The 20,431-nt window shown below is 41.6% G+C and overlaps 2 protein-coding genes across 10 annotated transcripts in view; one reads left to right on the plus strand and one right to left on the minus strand.

Annotated features, from left to right (window-relative positions):
* Window positions 1–18,521, plus strand: part of ABR (ABR activator of RhoGEF and GTPase) — a 400,130-nt gene extending 381,609 nt beyond the window's left edge. For all 9 annotated transcript variants that reach the window (XM_075854349.1, XM_075854352.1, XM_075854350.1 and 6 more), the window contains 3 exons: window positions 7,004–7,109; window positions 8,812–8,959; window positions 17,509–18,521. In XM_075854349.1, coding sequence (XP_075710464.1) covers window positions 7,004–7,109; window positions 8,812–8,959; window positions 17,509–17,598 — 344 coding nt within the window. In that variant the 3' untranslated portion in view covers window positions 17,599–18,521. The remainder of the gene's footprint in view (window positions 1–7,003; window positions 7,110–8,811; window positions 8,960–17,508) is intronic.
* Window positions 9,598–20,431, minus strand: part of TIMM22 (translocase of inner mitochondrial membrane 22) — a 44,603-nt gene continuing 33,769 nt past the window's right edge. Inside the window, exon 6 of the transcript XR_012881578.1 lies at window positions 9,598–10,498. The gene's annotated coding sequence lies outside the window, so the exon portion shown is untranslated. The remainder of the gene's footprint in view (window positions 10,499–20,431) is intronic.

The raw sequence follows: 20,431 nt of genomic DNA on the forward strand, positions 1-20,431 counted from the left end.
TATATCTTATTGGAGGAAAATGCCTCTTTCTTCTTATCAGACTCCTTTCACCCTCCCCTTCCACCTAACTGTTCTCTGACGTTACTGCTTTTTCTGTCTCCTCAAGAGGAGACGGATCATTAGCTCACTGAAGTTTCAGGTTACAGCTGCCCATAGAAGTCTATGGAGAGGGGAGGAGGGAGCAAGGTGAGAGGCAGAAAGACACACACACAGCAGTAGATCTAGTAAGTGTTCTATCACACCCCAGTGTTGGATTTCTAACTACATTGCTCATTACGGTTGTGTAATCTCATCCATGTTTCTGCAGCTTCTATATATATATATATATATATATATATATATATATATATATATATATGATGAATAAAGATAGGAGAGCAGGGTTCTCTTCTTCGATGTGTGCTTTGTATGGAAGACATGATAGCAGTTAGACTCCTCCCACTGGCTTGGAGAATTCGAGACCCTGCAGAGGGGAAAACTGCAAAAAAATGCAGAATACAAGTCATATAATGGCCTGGTGTCCAGCAAAATCCGTCCCTAGTTACAGAGCAGAGGAGACGGACTGTGGGAAGTGGGGGGTGTTTCTTCACTGCCTGTCCATAGAAGATTATAGAGGGGGGAGCAGGCTCAGAGAGAGTCAGATGCTGCTGCCCATAGAAGTCTATGGACAGGTGATGTGGGAGCTGGGATAGAGACACACCCACAGACGTGCTGCAGTTTTTGGTAAGCGTTATATCTCACCCCAGTGCTGGAATCTCCGCTACACTGCTTATTACTGCTGTATTATGTCCTCCAAGTTGCTGCTTCTTCTATATATGTGATAGGGATAGGAGAGCAGGATTCTACTTTTTGATGTGTGCTGTGTATGGCAGACATGATTGTATTAAGGCTCCACAAGCTCAGAGAAAACTGAGAATTCGAGATATAGTCTGCAGAGGGGGAAAACTGCTAAAAATGCAAGTCGCATAATGGCCAGAAATAGGGTTATTCCTCATGTACGCACCGGATCTGTATAAGTCAATTATCTGTTCAAATTCTGGGTCTGATGCAAAAATTTAATTAAAAAAAGGTACTGCAGATAGTTGTTTACATAATTTGTATATCCAGATCGTGTTATATGTGAATGATAGTGGAACTTTGTTAACCCCTTCCCGCACCTGGACGTAACTGTACGTCCAGGTGAGCAGTAACTTTGCGCACCTTGGCGTACAGTTACGTCCGCGCTTTAACAGTTAACCGCCGCGCGGCGCTACACCGCAGCGGCGGTTAACTGTGCAGGGTATCAGCCCTGCTCTCCCCGTTGCCGATCAGCGGCCTGTCGCCGCTGAAATCGGCAATTAACCCCTTCGATGCGGTGGTCGATTGCGATCACCACATCGAAGAGGTTTACAGCGGATCGGCAGCCCCCCACATGTATTTGCGGGGGCTGGCGATCCTTATCACGGCAATCGGAGGTCAGATAATGACCTCCGGGTTGCCATGTACGGAAGCCTCGGAGGATCAGCCCCCGGCCGGTCCTCCGATGCTTCCTGTCAGTGTGACTGTCACGTCACAATGACAGTTAGAACACATTACACTACGTGTGTAGTGTAATGTATTCCAGCAGCGATCAGAGCTGCCAGTCTAAGTGTCCCCTAGTGGGACAAGTAAAAAAAGTAAAAAAAAGATAATAAAAATGTTTTTAAAAAGTGTAAAAATAAAAGTTAGAAGTGACATAAACAAAGAATGCTTTTTTTCCTATAATAAGTCTTTTATTATAGGAAAAAAATTAACACGTTAAAAAAAGTACACATATTTGGTATCGCCGCGTTCGTAACGACCCCAACTATAAAACTGTAATATTATTTTTCCCGCACGGTGAACACCGCAAAAAAAATAAACAAAAAACAGTGCCCGAATCACAATTTTTTGGTTACCAACCCTCCCAAAATATACAATAAAAAGTGATCAAAAAGTCGCACGTACGCCAAAATGGTACCAATACAAACTACATCCCGTCCCGCAAAAAACAAGCCCTTACATCGCTTTTTTGACTGAAAAATAAAAACGTTATGGCTCTCAGAATAGGGTGACACAAAAATGTATTTATTTTATAAATAAGTGATTTTATTGCACAAACGCTGCAAAACATAACAAAATTATATACATCTGGTATCGCTGTAATCGTATCGACCCGCAGAATAAAGTATAATGGTCATTTATAGCCCAGGGTGAAGGCCATAAAAAAACGAATAAAAAACATTGTCAGAATTGATGGTTTTTGGTCACCTTGCTTGCCAAAAAATGGAATAAAACGTGATCAAAAAAATTTCTGGTACCCCAAAATGGTACCAATGAAAACTACAGATTGTCCCGCAAAGAATAAACCCTCACACAGCTCCGGTGGAGAAAAAATAAAACCGTTCTGGCTCTCAGAATATGGCGATGCAAAATGTGCGGAGTGTTCCAAAAGCAGATAAGATTGGGCGCCATTTACCAGTGCGACACCGGCCACACATCTGCGGATTATTATTTATTTACTGCATTATTATACCCTCTTATTATACCCTGATGTACCCCGCACAGATAACATGTACCCTGATGTACCCCGCACAGATAACATGTACCCTGATGTACCCCGCACAGATTACATATGCCCCCACATTACAAACTGAAACACCAGTAAAACCCCAAACAGAACAACTACCAAGCTACATCTGCGCCCCAAAAGCCAAATGACGCTCCCTCCCTTCTGAGCCCTGCAGCGTGCCCAAACACCAGTTTACGTCAACAGATATGGCATCGCCATACCCGGGAGAACCCGGTTAATATTTTATGAGGTATTTGTCTTCAGTGGCACAAACTGGGCATAACATATAGTGCACTAAAGTGGCATATGAGTGGAAAATTGTAATTTTCACTCCGCACCATGCGCTGCGCATTAACCCCTTCGCGCACCACAACATAGCATGTCTTAGTGTGGGGGGTGATGTATGGAGCGTCTCACGTGAAAAATAAAGAATTTAAAACGGCAAAATCGCTGGTTTTTTGGTCACCTTCGCTCTAGCTAAAAATGTAATAAAAAGTGCTCAAACAGTTGTATGTACCAAAAAATGGTACCAATAAAAACGACCGCTCGTCCCTCAATAAATAAGCCCTCATACCGCTCTATTGACTGAAAAATAAAAAAGTTGTGGCTCTTCGAACGCGGGGAGGAAAAAACTAAAAAGGAAAAGAAAAAAATGGATCAGTCCAGAAAGGGTTAATTACTTTCTAATGAAAAACCATTTATGACCACACGTGGGGTATTGCCGTACTCGGGAGAAATTGCTTTACAAATGTTGGGCAGCTTTTACCCCCTTTATCCTTTGTAAAATTTAAAAAAATGCAACATTTTAGTGGAAGAAATGTTGATATTCATTTTCATGGCCCAATTCTAATAAATCCTGCAAAAGACTTGTGGGGTCTAAATGCCCACTATACCCCTAGATAGATTCTTTAAGTGGTGTAATTTCCACTTTTGGTGGGTTTCCACTGTTTTGGCCTCTCAGGGGCTTTGCAAATGCGACATGGCACCCAAAAACCATTTCAGCTAAATTTGAGCTCCCAAAGCCAAATAGCGCTCCTTCCCTTCTAAGCCCCGCTGTGGGTCCAAACAGCACTTTATTACCACATATGGCGTATTTACGTAATCGGGAGAAATGGTTTTACAAATGTTGGGGTGCTTTTTCGCCTTTATTCCTTGTAAAAATTAAAAATGACTACCTTTTTTCAGAAAAAAAGTCGATTTTTACCTTTACAGAATAATTCCAATGAATTCAGCAAAACAACCGTGTGGTCAAAATGCTAACTTTACCCCTAGAAAAATTCCTTGATGAGTGTAGTTTCCAAAATGGGGTCACTTTCCGGGGGATTCCACTATTTTGTTCCCTCCAGTGCAATTCAAACGCGACATGGCACTGAAAACTATACCAGCAAAATCAGAATTTCAAAATCCAAATGGTGCTCCTTCCCTTCTGAGTCCTGCTGTGGGTCCAAACAGCAGTTTATTACCACATATGGGGTATTGCTATAATCAGGAGAAATTGCTTTACATATGTTGGGGTGTTTTTTCTCTTTTATTCCTTGAAAAAATTACAAATTTCTACGTTTTTTCAGAAAAAAAGTAGATTTTCACCTTCACAAACTAATTCAAATAAATTTAGCAAAAAAAACTGTGGGTTCAAAATGCTAATTATACCCCTAGATAAATTCCCTGAGGGGTGTAGTTTCCAAAATGAGGTCACTTTTGGGGGTCTTTATTGTTTTGGCCCCACAAGACCTCTTCAAACCTGACATGGTACCTAAAATATATGCTAGAAAAAAGGAGGCCCCAAAATCCACTAGGTGCTCCTTTGCTTCTGAGGCCGGTGTTTCAGTCCATGACCGCACTAGGGCCACATGTGGGGTATTTCTAAAAACTGCAGAATCTGGGCAATAAATAATAAGTTAAATTTCTCGGGTAAAACCTCCTGTGGTATAGAAATTTTTTTATTACAAATGAATTTTGTAAAAAAAAAATGAAATTTGTAACTTTCACCTCTACTTTGCTTTAATTCCTGTGAAACGCCTAAAGGGTTAATACACTTTCTGAATGCTGTTTTGAATACTTTGAGGGGTCCAGTTTTCAAAATGGGGTGATTTATGGGGACTTTCTAATATATAAGGTCCTCAAAGCCACTTCAGAACTGAACTGGTCCTTGTAAAAATCACCTTTTGAAATTTTCTTGAAAATATGAGAAATCGCTGCTAAAGTTCTAAGTCTTGTAACGTCCTAGAAAAATAAAACAATGTTCAAAAAACGATGCAAACATAAAGTAGACATATGGGTGATGTTAACTAGTGACTATTTTGTGTGGTATTACTATCTGTTTCACAAGCAGATACATTTAAATTGAGAAAAATGCTAATTTTTGCAAATTTTCTCCAAATCTTGGTGTTTTTTACAAATAAATATTGAATTTATCAACCAAATTTTTTCACTAACATAAAGTACAATATGTCACGAGAAAACAATCTCAGAATCGCTTGGATAGGTAAAAGCATTCCGGAGTTATTACCACATAAAGTGACACATGTCAGATTTGAAAAATCGGCTTCGTCCTGAAGGCCAAAACAGGCTCAGTCCTGAAGGGGTTAAAATGCCCTCACAAAAGAGAACTGCAGCTAGGTTAAATTGGCGCAAGAAGTTGGATTGGTAATAAAGTATTAGCTGATGACCGTTGGACCCTCTGTAATATACTGATGCGCCAGGTCCATCAGTGTGACAGTCACCCTTTGACGTTCTGTTTTGCCTGATAGAGTAAGGCCTCATGCACACTACCGTATTTTTGTCCACCCGTAAATACTGGCGTAAATACGGGTCCTTGGTCACACGTATTGCACCAGTATTTACGGACCCATGCCCGTAAATACGGGTCCGGTTTCACCCGCATTCCACCCGTATTTACGGGCACGTTTTCACAGCAAAATTACACTGCAGTAATCGGCAGCCCCTTCTCTCTATCAGTGCAGGATAGAGAGAAGGGACAGCCCTTTCCGTAATAAAAGTAAAAGAAATTCATACTTACCCGGCCGTTGCCTTGGTGACGCGTCCCTCTCGACATCCAGTCCGACCTCCCTGGATGACGCGGCAGTCCATGTGACCTCTGCAGCCTGTGATTGGCTGCAGCGGTCACATGGGCTGTAATGTCATCCTAGGAGGCCGGACTGGAGGAAGAAGCAGGGAGTTCTGGATAAGTATGAACGTTTTTTTTTTGTTTTTTTTTTACAGCTTTATCTATATTGTGATCGGTAGCCACTGTCCCTGGTGCTGAAAGTTACTGCCGATCGTTTAACTCTTTCAGCACCCTGGACACTGACTATACACTGACGTCGCCTAGCAACGCTCCCGTAATTATGGGTGCACACACGTAGTCACCCGTAATTACAGGAGCCCCATAGACTTCTAAGGACCTGCCCGTGCCGTAATTACGGCCTGAAATAGGCCATGTTCTATATTTTTCAACGGCACGGGCACCTTCCCGTAAGCATACGGGGAGGTACCCATGGCAGATAGAAGTCTATGGGCCCGTGATTACGGCCCGTGATTACGGGTGTTTTTATGTTCGTGTGCATGGGGCCTAAGAGCTATGGAAACTTTTGTACTGTTTTCCATGTGTATGTCTAATGTAGAAAACTTTAGCATTTTCAATTGTTGCCACCATCCAAAGAGAAATGTAGAATGAGGAATTGCTAGTGGCAGCATTATCACATTATTGTGGGCAGTGTTTGGGTTTATCCACACATAACGGAATTGCTGCAGAAAATTTCTGCAGCATTTCTGCTAAAACTAGCAGACTTTCCACTGCGGAAAAACCGCACAATTTCCTGCGTTTTTTACTGTAGAAAATGGTGCGGATTTTGCGGACTTTATTTCAAGTCTTTGCAATTCAGTCCACTTTTCGCAGCAGGAATTGGCATGCTGCGGAATGAAAAATACGCACGTCAGGTGAATTTCGGGACTGAAATTTTACACAGCGTGTGGATGAGATTTGTTAAATCTCGCCCACTTTGCTGCTACTGTATTCTGCTGCGTATTTTCCGTCCGCAATTCTGGACAGAAAATATGCAGCAATTCTCTTATGTGTAGACAAGCCCTTTGGGAGCACTTGAGTGTCCGATAAAATGTCCTATCAGAGAGAAAATTGGACAGATCAGCATTTCTATATTTCATTTAGTATTGCTTATATGTAGTTTTTCATCTTCAGTATGGTACTTTTATATAGGGTAGCACCTCGTGTGTTTATACAGGCGTACAGTCCCCATTTATGTCTTTAGATATACTTGTATCATAGATCAGCTATTACTAGATCTGGACCCAGCCATGTACGCGTCATGACGGTTTGCGGTCCAGCTGTTTACAAAGCTCCATTGTTGGATTTACCCTCTGTTTAATTGCGCACTCCTTGTGACTTCTAATCCTCTTGTGTTTCCATGGTTACAGCTCTGTCTGATCCAGCTGCCAGGGAAAATTGCATGATGCACCTTCTGCGGTCCCTGCCCGACCCCAATCTTATGACCTTCCTCTTCTTGCTTCAACACTTAAAAAGGTAACTAGATAAATCACCGAAAATGACAATTAATATAATGGTTGTTATTGTGAGCTCTGACTTCAGATTTTGTAAATAAGTGAACCTATTTATCTTTCTATCATGTAGTCTACATTTCGGCAACTTGCTGCTTTCCACCGCTAAGAATATCTAGGCAGAATTTGTCAGATCCGTTGTCTGCAGTTGTAGGTCTGGATCATGGGGAGAGTCTCGGGTTACTTTCTGCTATGCATCAAACTATAGTCTATAAAACCCAAGTAAATGCACTGTTTTAGTATGATTATTATTATAATTGGTGGGATTGGTTGCACTTCGTTGTATTTAATCTTCAGCATCCATCTGCCTATGTTAAAATGACGTTAGATAGAATTAGCTTTCCTTCCAGGTAATGAACGTGACTTGAACATGGAACGTTGTTAGTCACAAACTGTTTGGTTACAAATCTTCTGTAACTTACTCTTTCATGAGAACCAGGCCAAGAGTTTAGAGGAAAAGTCAAGTTTTCCATCCGAGAGACTGGTACTCGCCAGCTCCCACATCTGCTGCCTTGGAGGGTGACCAGTTCGGGAGGGGAAATTCAGCAGCTGTTTTTCTCATAGCAGCATCTCCGATCATGTGTGGCAGAACCCTAAAAGTGGACAGTGTGTGGGAAAGTGCTGCAGAGAAGGGACTTTTATGTTTGTAGAATGAGATAGTCACTCCAGCACACACTAGCTTACGCTTATAGATCTTTATACTGAGGGATTAATAGCCTAGAAATGATCGCTGTCTTTTGGGGTTTTTCGCCACATAACATTGCGTTGAGATTGCCAAGTTAGATAAAATGTAAAATGGATTTCCTGCTACCCACAAGAGAAGCCCTTACCACTGAAGCTTCTCCATACATTGTACTCCTCTCGTGAGGTCACTGTGCAGTTATGTCTAAAAAAGTACGATAGACTGCATTTCACAAAGATATTGTCAACCTGGGCGTTTGATCCATTAGTTCTAGCTCTGTCCACGTACAATGCCAGGCAGCTGCTGCACAAGTATAATAAGGAACTTTTGATAGTAGAAGAATATTATTACTGTGCCCCCTGGATGATTCATGCATTTGGTGCATTTACAAATATAGTAAGTGGAGGAGATGTTAAGAGAATGCAAGAAGAGAAAAAATATTTGGGGGTGTTTGGGGATTTTACAGAATTACCCGTTAAGGCCACAGAAATTAGCAAAGAAGATCACCACAGTGATAAGAGGCATACCTCCATCTAACGGTGCCAGAGCTGACCATAACAGCACCCTGGAGTAGAGGAATGTGCGGGGGGGGGGGGGGGATCATTGTTCCTGGAATTAAGCATCTTTAATGCCATGAAGTGTCAGTGTTAGATGGTGCCATCCTGTATCCATGAGGACGGTAGAGTATAGGCTACAGTAACATCTGACGTTGCAGCCAATCGGACGATAGTATGAAGGCAGGCACATGGTGGTCTTTTGGTGGCCATTGCAAAGACAATACAAAGTTAACCATTATTGTAATAATATCGAAGGGCAAATCATTTTGGGAAATAACGGAGTCATCTTCTATTTGCACTTCAAAATCAAATGTCTAGATGAAGCTGTCCTATATGTCCCGTATAAACACACAGAATAATTGGGTTTCCTATTCTTGCACTTTTGCTACCTGAACCTTGAATACGCCAACTTTTTTTTTTCTTTCTAGGGTTGCAGAGAAAGAGCCAATCAACAAGATGTCACTCCATAACTTGGCCACCGTCTTTGGCCCTACATTACTAAGGCCCTCTGAGGTGGAAATTAAAGGTCACACAAACCTGGCATCAGATATCTGGTCACATGATGTCATGGCACAGGTAACTATCCAGTCTTCTGTCTCTTAAAACTTTCCTCTGAATCTGCTGACTTCTAATACAGGACTATGAATGTGATTTTCATAACTTAGATGTGATCAATATTAGCTGGATCCTGTGTGTCAGAGACACACAAGACCCGCTCCCAGTTGAACTGACAGAACCTGTATCATTCTATCAAAGCCGATTCCATGTACCCAGGATCCATAGAAGTTGTATCATGAAAAAAAAAACAACATTATTTTAATAAAAGTGATTTTGAAAGTTGCTTAAACACATAAAATACATTTGTTTAATAATAGAAATTGCTTACAAAGATGTACATAGCCTTTAAAACCGTTGTAAAGTATCCCCATCAGAACAATAAGGCAGCCAGTTTGTGTCAGACAATTATTCTTGCGTTTTGCTTGGGTTCAATGACTTAAAGGAGTTGTATAGGATTTAAAAAATATAAAAAACGGTTGCATACTTCCAGAAACAGTGCCACACCTGTCCACAGGTTGTGTGTGGTATTACAGCTTAGCCCCATTCACGTCAATGGAGCTGAGCTACAATACCAGACAACATATGAATGTTGCTGTTTTTGAAATAAATCAGACATGTTTTCATATTTTTTTATCAACATGTTTTTATTGTAAATATTTTCTAACTTTTTACAACCAGCCATAAAATTCCACAGCAAACAGGAGCAGAACAGAAAAGGGGGGGGGGGGGGAAGGGGTGGGGAGGATTAAAGAGTTCAGAAAGAGAAAAGTCTCTAGGTCATTTAGGGGGTTATTCCGATGAGAGGGCTCCAGGGAGCAGGTCATCCAGGGTGAGTCCAAATAGGGAGCTTGCAGAAATACAGAAGGGGGTGATGTCCGCTTACTCTCAATGTACAGAATTCCAGACTACTGGGCTGCAGTTGTGTATGAAAGGCTGGCGTTTAGCGGTAGCGAGGAGAAATAAATGGGGGGGGGGGATATGAGGATGCGCAGACCATAAACACCCCAATGGTTGAAAGGGACAGACCGATGAGAAAAAGAAAACCAATTACTCAGTTTGTATGATTATACCGGGCCACTATAGAGGATCGTCACCAACTAACATCCGTTCCAAGAACCAGACGGTGGAACAAAAACAATCTCGTATTCTGGTCTTAATGTGTGTGGGGAGGATGTGGATTATGGGTTGCCAGGTCTCAAAGAAACCACGTATTCTCAATTCTTTTTGGAGGGAGGCGTTCACCCAATCCATGCGTAATAGAAAGACCAACTTTTCTAAAAATAAACAAAGGGACAGTCAGGTATGCAGGGTAGTTTTTCGCCGGTATGTATTTGAGTGCCTTGCCAAGAGTGCAATGAATCAAATCAGTTGTGAGCTCTGAGTCATGAGAACTCTACCGCCCCAATCTCAAGTTGAGTGTCTGATGATCATCCTGTTTCCGGAGTAGCGAGTAGTAAGCAGAGATTAGTTTCTGGGGTTCCGTCAAGGTTAATAATAATTGTCATCCCAGTCTTCCTCACTCGTGGAGCGCCACACACCAATAATATAGCTTTGTGCCTGCAAGGAGAAAAAAAATGTGGGCGTATGAATTCATGCTTGACGCAAGCTTGAGAGACAGAGAGATCTTTACGCGTGGAAGTGTCCACCAAATCCCCCAACCTCAAAATGCCCTACGACATCCACTGATGGAAAATCAGGGGTGCCTTGTCCCCCTTGGAAATTGGGATTATGACAAAACAGGAGTTAACCCCTTCCCGCCGGATCACGTATATAAACGTCATTAAAATCGGTGGCTTACCGCCTTTTCACGTAAATGTACGTCATGGAGATGAAGCTGGCTCAGGAGCTGAGCCAGCGACATCACCACCGGGTGACAGCTGTATGTTACAGCTGGCACCCTAAGGTATCGGCCAGGACCGGAGCTAGCCTCCGATCCGACCGATTAACCCCTCACATGCTGCGTTCAATAGAGATCGCAGCATGTGAGGAGTTTATAGCCACCGGCACCCCAGCAACGTGATCGCTGGGTTGCCGGTGGCTGCAAAGGCGATCGGAGGGCTAATGCTTACCTCCCGATCAGCCTGTAACGGAATCCTCCTATGCTCCGTCGTCGGCGGGGCCCAGGAGGCTTCCGGTAACATCGGCAAGATGGTGCCGGCTCAGCTTCCGGCTCAGAAGCTGAGCCGGCGTCATCAGCAGTGGGTGTCCGCTGTATGTTACAGCGGACACCCCGATCTATCGCCAGGAACCGGAGCTAGCTCCGATTCCTGGCATTAACCCCTTCGATGCAGCGATCCATTGTGATCGCTGCATCTTAGAGGTTTGTAGAAAATCGGCAGCCTTGCCATGCGATGGCAAGGCTGGCGACTGCTACCATGGCAACAGGAGCCCTAACAATGGACTCCTGTCTGCCATTACGTAAGCTGATTAGGCCCCGCCCAGAGGCGGAGCCTGATCGGCTTGCTGTCAGTGAACAACTGACAGTTCCAATACATTGCACTACATAGGTAGTGCAATGTATTAGAACATCAAACAAACAGTTGGACATTCAAGTCCCCTAGTGGGACTAAAGAAAAGTGTAAAAAAAAGTGTAAAAAAAGTAAAAATAAAAGTTGGAAAACATACAATAAAAGTTTCAAATAATAACACAAAACACAATCGCCCTTTTTCCCTTATCAAGTCATTTATTATTGAAAAAAATAATAAAGCCATACATATTTGGTATCGCAGCGACCGTAACGACTTGAACTATAAAAATATTATGTTATTTATCCAGCGCAGTGAACGCCGTAAAAAAAAAAACCTCAAAAACACTGCCATAATTACTGTTTTTTTGGTCACTGTCTTCCAAAAATTGAAATAAAAAGTGATCAAAAAGTCGCATGTATCCAAAAATGGTACCGATAAAATCTATACCTCGTCTCGCAAAAAAACAAGCCCTCACACAGCTCCATCGATGAAAAAATGTAAAAGTTATGGCTCTCACAACTTGGCGACAGAAAAAATACATTCTCTTTCCAAAAGTAATTTTATTGTGCAAAAAGTTATAAAAAAGTTCTATAAATTTGGTATCGCCGGAATCGTACTGACCCGCAGAATAAAGTTAACATGTCGTTTATAACGTACGGTGAACGGTGTATATAAAAAAAAAAGTGGCACAAGCTGGTCATGACATATTTGACACTGAATTGGCATATCTAGGGAAACATTTTAATTTGTACCTTCCGCCGCGCAATCATTTATGGAAAAGACACGTGGGGTGAAAATGCTCACTACACCTCTTAATAAATGCCTTGAGGGGTGCAGTTTCCAAAATGGGGTCACTTCTCAGGGGTTTCTTTTATTATTTCACATCAAAGACTCTGCAATTGTGAACCAATACTTTATATGTCGCCAAATTAGGCCTCAATTTTACATGGTACTCTTTCACTCCTGAGCCCTGTCGAATGTCCAGGCAAAAGATTAGGGCCACATGTAGGGTGATTCTAAAACAGGGAAACACCGCATAATAATTGAGAGCTGTCTTGTTATGGTGGCACAAGCCGGGCACCACATATTGGCGTATCTAAGGAAAAATTCCCATTTTCATTCTCCCACATCGTGTGCACACGAATTTCTGCAAAACACCTGTGGGGTTAACATGCTCACTACACCCCTAGGTGAATACCTTGAGGGTGTTGTTTCCAAAATGGGGTCACTTCTGGGGGGGATCCACTGTTTTGGTCCCACAGGGACTTTGCAAATGCAACATAGCGACCAGAAACCAAATGCAGCAAAATCTGTACACCAAAAGCAAATGGCGCTCCTTCCCTTCTGAGCCCTGCCGTGTGCCCAAACAGCATTTTACGACCACGTGTGGGGTATTGCCGTACTCCAGAGAAGTTGCTTTACAGGCGTTGGGGTTCTTTTTTTCCTTTATTTGTTGAGAAAATTAAAAATTTGGAGCTAAAGCTACGTCTTATTGAAGAAAAAGGATTTTTTTTATTTTCACTGCCCAATTCTAATAAAATCTATGAAACACCTGTGGGGGCACAATGCTCACTACACCCCTAGATGGATTCCTCAAGGGGTGTAGTTTTCTCAATGGAGTCACTTTTTTGGCGTTTTCACTGTTTTGGTACCTCAGGGGCTTTGCAAATGCGACATGGCCTCCGCAAACCATTCCTGCTAAATTTGAGCTCCAAAAGCCAAATGGCGCTCTTTCCCTTCTAAGCTCCGCCGTGTGTCCAAACATCCGTTTATAACCACATGTGGGGTATTGTTTTACTCAGGAGAAATTGCTTTACAAATGTTGTGGTGCTTTTTCTCCTTTAGTCCTCGTGGAAATTAGAAAAAATTAGCTAAACCTACATAATCTTTGAAAGAATGACGATTTTTATTTTCACGGCCTACTTCCAATAATTTCTGCAAAAAACCTGCGGGGTCAAAATGCTCACTATACCCTTAGATAATTTCCTCAAGGGGTGTAGTTTCCAAAATGGGGTCACTTTTGGTGGATTTCCACTGTTTTGGCACCGAAAGAGCCCTTGAAACCTGACATGGTGCCTAAAATATATTCTAATAAAAAGGAGGCCCAAAATCCACTGGGTGCTCCTTTGCTTCTGAGGCCATTACCACACTAGGGCCACATGTGGGATATTTCTAAAAACTGCAGAATCTGGGAAATAAATATTGAGTTGCGTTTCTCTGGTAAAAACTTCTGTGTTACAAAAAAAATAGAATAAAAATGAATTTCTGCAAAAAAAAATGAAATTTGAAAATTTCACCTCTACGTTGCTTTAATTCCTGTGAAATGTTTAAAGGGTTAAGAAACTTTCTAAATGCTGTTTTGAATACTTTGAGGGGTGAAGATTTTAAAATGGGGTGACTTTTTGGCGGTTTCTAATACATAAGGCCCTAAAAGCCGCTTCACAACTGAACTGGCCCCTGTAAAAATAGCCTTTTGAAATTTTCTTGAAAATGTGAGAAATTGCTGCTAAAGTTCTAAGCCTTGTAACAGAGTTACTAAATGGGTTCTTTAGCTCTGTATATACAACAGAAGAAAGAGCAGCTGATGTAGCCGGTGCCAGTGCTGTTAATATATCAGTTGATATACTGAATTGGATGAATGTAGAGATGGTCCAAGCTAAATTAAATAAAATAAATGTGCACAAGGCTCCGGGACCAGATGGGTTACACCCTAGAATTCTTAAAGAGCTTAGTTCAGTTATTTCTGTCCCCCTTTTCATAATATTCAGAGAATCTCTAGTGACTGGTATAGTGCCAAGGGACTGGCGCAGGGCAAATGTGGTGCCTATTTTCAAAAAGGGCTCTAGGTCTTCCCCGGGTAATTATAGACCAGTAAGCTTAACATCCATCGTGGGGAAAATGTTTGAGGGGCTATTGAGGGACTATATACAGGATTATGTGACAATAAATAGCATTATAAGTGACAGCCAGCACGGTTTTACTAAGGACAGAAGTTGTCAAACTAACCTAATCTGTTTTTATGAAGAGGTGAGCAGAAGTGTAGACAGAGGGGCCGCTGTGGATTTAGTGTTTTTGGACTTTGCAAAGGCATTTGACACTGTCCCCCATAGACGCCTAATGGGTAAATTAAGGACTATAGGTTTAGAAAATATAGTTTGTAATTGGATTGAGAATTGGCTCAAGGACCGTATCCAGAGGGTTGTGGTCAATGATTCCTTCTCTGAATGGTCCCCGGTTATAAGTGGTGTACCCCAGGGTTCAGTGCTGGGACCACTATTATTCAACTTATTTATTAATGATATAGAGGAAGGGATTAATAGCACTATTTCTATTTTTGCAGATGACACCAAGCTATGTAATATAGTTCAGACTATGGAAGATGTTCATGAATTACAGGCAGATTTAAACAAACTAAGTGTTTGGGCGTCCACTTGGCAAATGAAGTTTAATGTAGATAAATGTAAAGTTATGCATCTGGGTACCAACAACCTGCATGCATCATATGTCCTAGGGGGCGCTACACTGGCGGATTCACTTGTTGAGAAGGATCTGGGTGTACTTGTAAATCATAAACTCAATAACAGCATGCAGTGTCAATCAGCTGCTTCAAAGGCCAGCAGGATATTGTCGTGTATTAAAAGAGGCATGGACTCGCGGGACAGGGATGTAATATTACCACTTTACAAAGCATTAGTGAGGCCTCATCTAGAATATGCAGTCCAGTTCTGGGCTCCAGTTCATAGAAAGGATGCCCTGGAGTTGGAAAAAATACAAAGAAGAGCAACGAAGCTAATAAGGGGCATGGAGAATTTAAGTTATGAGGAAAGATTGAAAGAATTAAACCTATTTAGCCTTGAAAAAAGAAGACTAAGGGGGGACATGATTAACTTATATAAATATATTAATGGCACATACAAAAAATATGGTGAAATCCTGTTCCTTGTAAAACCCCCTCAAAAAACAAGGGGGCACTCCCTCCGTCTGGAGAAAAAAAGGTTCAAGCTGCAGAGGCGACAAGGCTTCTTTACAGTGAGAACTGTGAATTTATGGAATAGCCTACCGCAGGAGCTGGTCACAGCAGGGACAGTAGATGGCTTTAAAAAAGGGTTAGATAATTTCCTAGAACAAAAAAATATTAACTCCTATGTGTAGAAATTTTTCCTTCCCTTTTCCCTTCCCTTGGTTGAACTTGATGGACATGTGTCTTTTTTCAGCCGTACTAACTATGTAACTATGTAACGTCCTAGAAAAATAAAAGGATGTTCAAAAAACGATGCCAATCTAAAGTAGACATATGGGGGATGTTAATTAGCAACAATTTTGTGTGGTATAACTGCCTGTCTTACAAGCAGATACATTTACATTTAGAAAAATGCTAATTTTTGCAATTTTTCACCAAATTTTGGTGTTTTTCACTGGTAAATATTGAATTTATCGACCACATTTTTCCACTATCATAAAGTCCAATGTGTCACGAGAAAACAGTCTCAGAATCGCTTTGATAGGTAAAAGCGTTCCGGAGTTATTACCACATAAAGTTAAATATTTCAGATTTGAAAAAATGGGTCTGGTCCTGAAGGCCAAAATGAGCTTGGTCCTGAAGGGGTTAAAGAGAGGTTTGGGCTGAAAGATTAAGGTGGCGCCTGATTATGACCCAAGTTGTCCAGACAGAGAGAAGCAACGGGTTGTCCCTAAGGGTATGTTCACACGATTAACAAAATACGTCTGAAAATCAGGAGCTGTTTTCCCTTGAAAACAGCTCCGTATATTCAGACGTTTTTTGAGCAACTCGCGTTTTTCGCTGCTTTTTTTACGCCCGTTTTTGGAGCTGTTTTCATTGGAGTCTGAGTAGACGGCTCCAAAAACGTCCCAAGAAGTGTCCTGCACTTCTTTTAATGAGCTGTCATATTACGCGCCGTATTTTGACAGCGACGCGTAAAATGACAGCTCGTCTGCACAGAACATCGTAAGACTCATTGCAAGCAATGGGCAGATGTTTGCCGACGTATTGGAGCCGCTTTTTCAGGCGTAAAACGCCTCCATTACGTCTGAAAAGAGGTCGTGTGCACATACCCTAACTGTTATGGTGTGTGCGGGGTAGGGGAAATCAAGAACACAAGGTAGAGCAATGGGGAAGCACATAGCTTTTTCAACCGCTGTGGGAGCATGGGTAGAGGAATCGTTAAACCAGTCCTACAGGATACGGGTATTGGTGGCAAGATTGTTCAGGAAGTTGACTTCCCCATTTAATTTGTGGTGTTGAAGGAGGTCGAGCCCAATTCGTGGCTTCTTGTTTTGACAAATAAATTTGTGGAAAAGTCTGTTTGTTGTGCTTTCAGAAATGTTTTTCTAATACTGTACAACCTTTTTAATTTCTAAAAGCACATCTTGGCCTTTAAATTATTTATGTAGATGCTCAGTTAATATTCAGTCACTTTATTGTAACATGCATCGCTTGTCTAATACTGATCCTGAGTCACAGCTTGTGTTATAATCCAGAGCAGTATTCACAATTCTGCTTAATGTTATTAGAAACCGTAGACAAGCTTGCTGACAAACACTCCCCTGCTGTGTGATGTAGTGGGAGGTTACCTTTACCTACATCACATTACTGTGCACTGCTGTAAAGATTACATATGACAAGTACAAGCTCTGTGCAGACATTGAGGCAACATGTAATGCTTGGAAATGGCATCTCTGAAACATGCAGAATTATGAATGCAGCTCTGGACTATCATATTGGCTGTTACTCCGGATCAGTACTAGTTACTAAACTTTTAATGCAAATAAATTTTATATGTAAACTATAAAATGTTGTTAAATTTAAATATCCCAACCCTGAATCAATGGGCCTTACAATATATTTCATTTTCCGCATTATCCTATAACCGCACACATAACACAGTAGGCGTATTATTGCTGTCAATGAACAGCCAGATTAACAACTATCGTTACGTCTTTGGGCAGCTTTAGTGTATTGGATAGAGCTGTATTATTAAGAATATTGGCCCCGCAGGGCGTTTATGAACATGTTCTTCAGTAGCCAAATTCTCGCAGATCCCACTGTTCACTTCATTGCTATTCTGTTTCTTCTTCAGGTCCAGGTTCTCCTTTATTACCTGCAGCATCCCCCGATCAGTTTCTCGGAGCTGAAGAGGAACACCCTGTACTACTCAACAGACGTGTGAGCCTGCACCTCCTCCGACCAGGAGAATACAAGGCAGCTCTGCTTCTCTCTGTACATTTGGCAAAAGACATTCGGAGGAAAGAGTAGGATCCTACAACCCAGAGCACCCCGCAAATTGCTCCTGTGCGTTTCTTGAATCCTTTTGTACAGAAAAGTGGAAACAAAAAGAAATCGAGCCAGCCCTGTGCTCCCCTTGTAACAAGCTGTATTTTGTATATTGGTTTTCAGGCATTATTATATGTAGGAGCACATGGCCCAGGCGCAGCAGAGGTTTGCAGAACTTTTTTTCTTCTTGTTATCCACAATTCTTGATGTGAGTGAACTGTTTGGAAAATTCTTTACAACCCTGCTGACCTGAAGGGTCTCTTAACCTGCCATATTGTCAAGACCTAGTGCTGGAGACTGCAAACGGCACTGTATCCTTCCTCCCCTTGGGGACCACAGGGGCCAAACATGAAACGGATTGTCTGCTGAGTGCCCCCTGCACATGGAGAGTGAAGGTTAATAAACATTCGGATGCTCTGCTCAGTTCTGCAATATTTTCCTTCACAGACTTGCCTGAATGTGAGCAGAGTTTCGTCCTAACGTTTTTAATTCTATACCGTTGCAAATACTCTTCTACTTTTGTCTTCTATTGTGAATGAAAAGTGCTTTTTGTCCTTTTTTTAATTTTCTTTTCCTGGTGGATATGTCACTTGTGATTTTGCTGCTTTTAAAAAGGTGGTACGTTTCTGTTACTCTTTTGGGCATGGGGAAATGACTGGTACCTGAACTATACAGCAATCGGCGAGGTGGCACATCGGCCCTGGATCGTATACATTAAATTCAGCTGTCCCACACTGAAGAAGCTAAACACACATTCCCTTCAGAAGTTAAATCTAACTTTTATTGACAAATTTAAATTATAAAGACCGATGATGAAAATGTCACGTGTTTGTTATATCCTTTCTTACTCCGCTTAAAATTCTCCAACCATTTGGCAGCTTCTGTATGGACACACATGTCCGTACTGTGAGTACACGGCACATGTATAGACACCATAGGGACTGCATATGTGAATAAACCCATCCAATCAATGTCACCAAGATTTCGACTACAAGTTTCCGCACTTTTCATGCTCAAGGTGAACTCAAAACAAATCCAAGGTCTTACAGAAGATTATAGACAATGAACATACACTCAAAACATTATGGGGAATCTCTACTAGAAACCCGACAAAGGACTACTGATCGTGAGGCAGTTGTGCCGTGACAACGTTAATAATTCCGTAGAATGTTATTTTTGGTATTCAAGTTAATCAAAAAAAAATCCAATATTTAACCTTTTTTTATGACTGCGCACTTAAGGGGCTTGTTCACTTTGGGCCGGTTTTTTTTTTTTGGGTGTGCCTAAAAAAAGTAAAGCCGCATTTCTGTTGTAATGACATCTAAGTGTTCACTCACAGCAATCTTTTTCCATTGAGGGGAAAATGGATCCCAGAGAGGAAGAATGATAAATTAATCTTTTGAAAGCTTCAAAACACCCTCCCCTCAAATCTGAGATTAAGAAAATAGGGAAACCTCAACGAAAATCTGATGTGTGAACCTGGCGTAATGGGGAAGTCTTATAAACACATGTATAAAACATCCTACTGAACTGGCTGCTGCCATGCGGATGTTGTATGGCTGTGTTTTGCTCATATTATTGGTCAGTCATAAGTTTTTAATGAGGACGACCTTTATTTATTTTGGGAATTTGTGCAAATTAGAAAATTATGTTTCTATTAAATACCGTGAGTTACCATGAATAGATCTGTATAGGGCGGTAGACACTTTGGCCATATAATCTGTGCATTCTGCACATAGGTTGGCTCCTTGTATTTCCACTTATCTGCTGTTCAAAAAAGGGAATGGGTCCAGCACAGGGGTCCTAGGAGGGGTGATTTTTCTCTCCCCAGTTTCGCACTCATCTGTCTCATCCCTCCCTTCGGAATAGTGGATAAATAATCATGTCTGTGGTTTGCTAGAATACGGGTTAATTTATTAATCATCTGGTAATTTTAATATTCAGTAAATGTTGTATCGTTGGCATCAGTATTTCTTTTATTGGAAAGCATGTGAGGGTGACGGCATCATCCAGGTCAACAGCTGAGGATAGCCAGAGCGACTGACTATAGAATCCAATTCCATACTATGATCCCTGTCAGGCCGGCTTCGTACAAGCATAATACTGGCTCAAATCCCGACCACTGGTCTAATGATCCCGATGATGCGGTTAGTTCAGGTTATTAGACCCGGGGGTCAGGCTGTGATGGTTTGTGGCTGCGATACGGGTGCAAAAATGTGCCGTATTACATTTGGATACTATCGACCTAAGGCCTTATTTACACTAATTTGTGTCAAATCGGCTGATTTGCATCTGCGCCTGACCCGTTTTCACAGATACCTCATAGACTTGAATCTATTGAGGGAACCGTGGAAACGGGAAAAAATAGGAAATTTTTTCATAGGCCGTTCACACGGGCCATTAAAAAAATAAATAAAAAAAGAATGGCCGTGTGAATAGCCCCATAGAAGTACATTGATTTTAATGCAGCCGTGTGACGGCCGGTTCAGTCATTCCTGTGAATAACCTCTTAGGAGGAAACATAAAAGCTGCTCATACATTTCAACTATCTACACCTTGTAATGGTTACTTTTTCTTTAAATCTCACACCAATGTTTCCAAAAGCACAAAATAAAAATGGTCCAAATCATGAAATCTCACATTAGGACCCCTGCCATATATCGTCTGCATGCTGATTGGCTATTATGATCAGACACTTCTGCGTCACTCTGGTCCATGTCGGAGTGATG

This window comes from Rhinoderma darwinii, chromosome 2 (assembly GCF_050947455.1).
Source record: "Rhinoderma darwinii isolate aRhiDar2 chromosome 2, aRhiDar2.hap1, whole genome shotgun sequence".
Taxonomy (NCBI): Eukaryota; Metazoa; Chordata; class Amphibia; order Anura; family Rhinodermatidae; genus Rhinoderma; species Rhinoderma darwinii.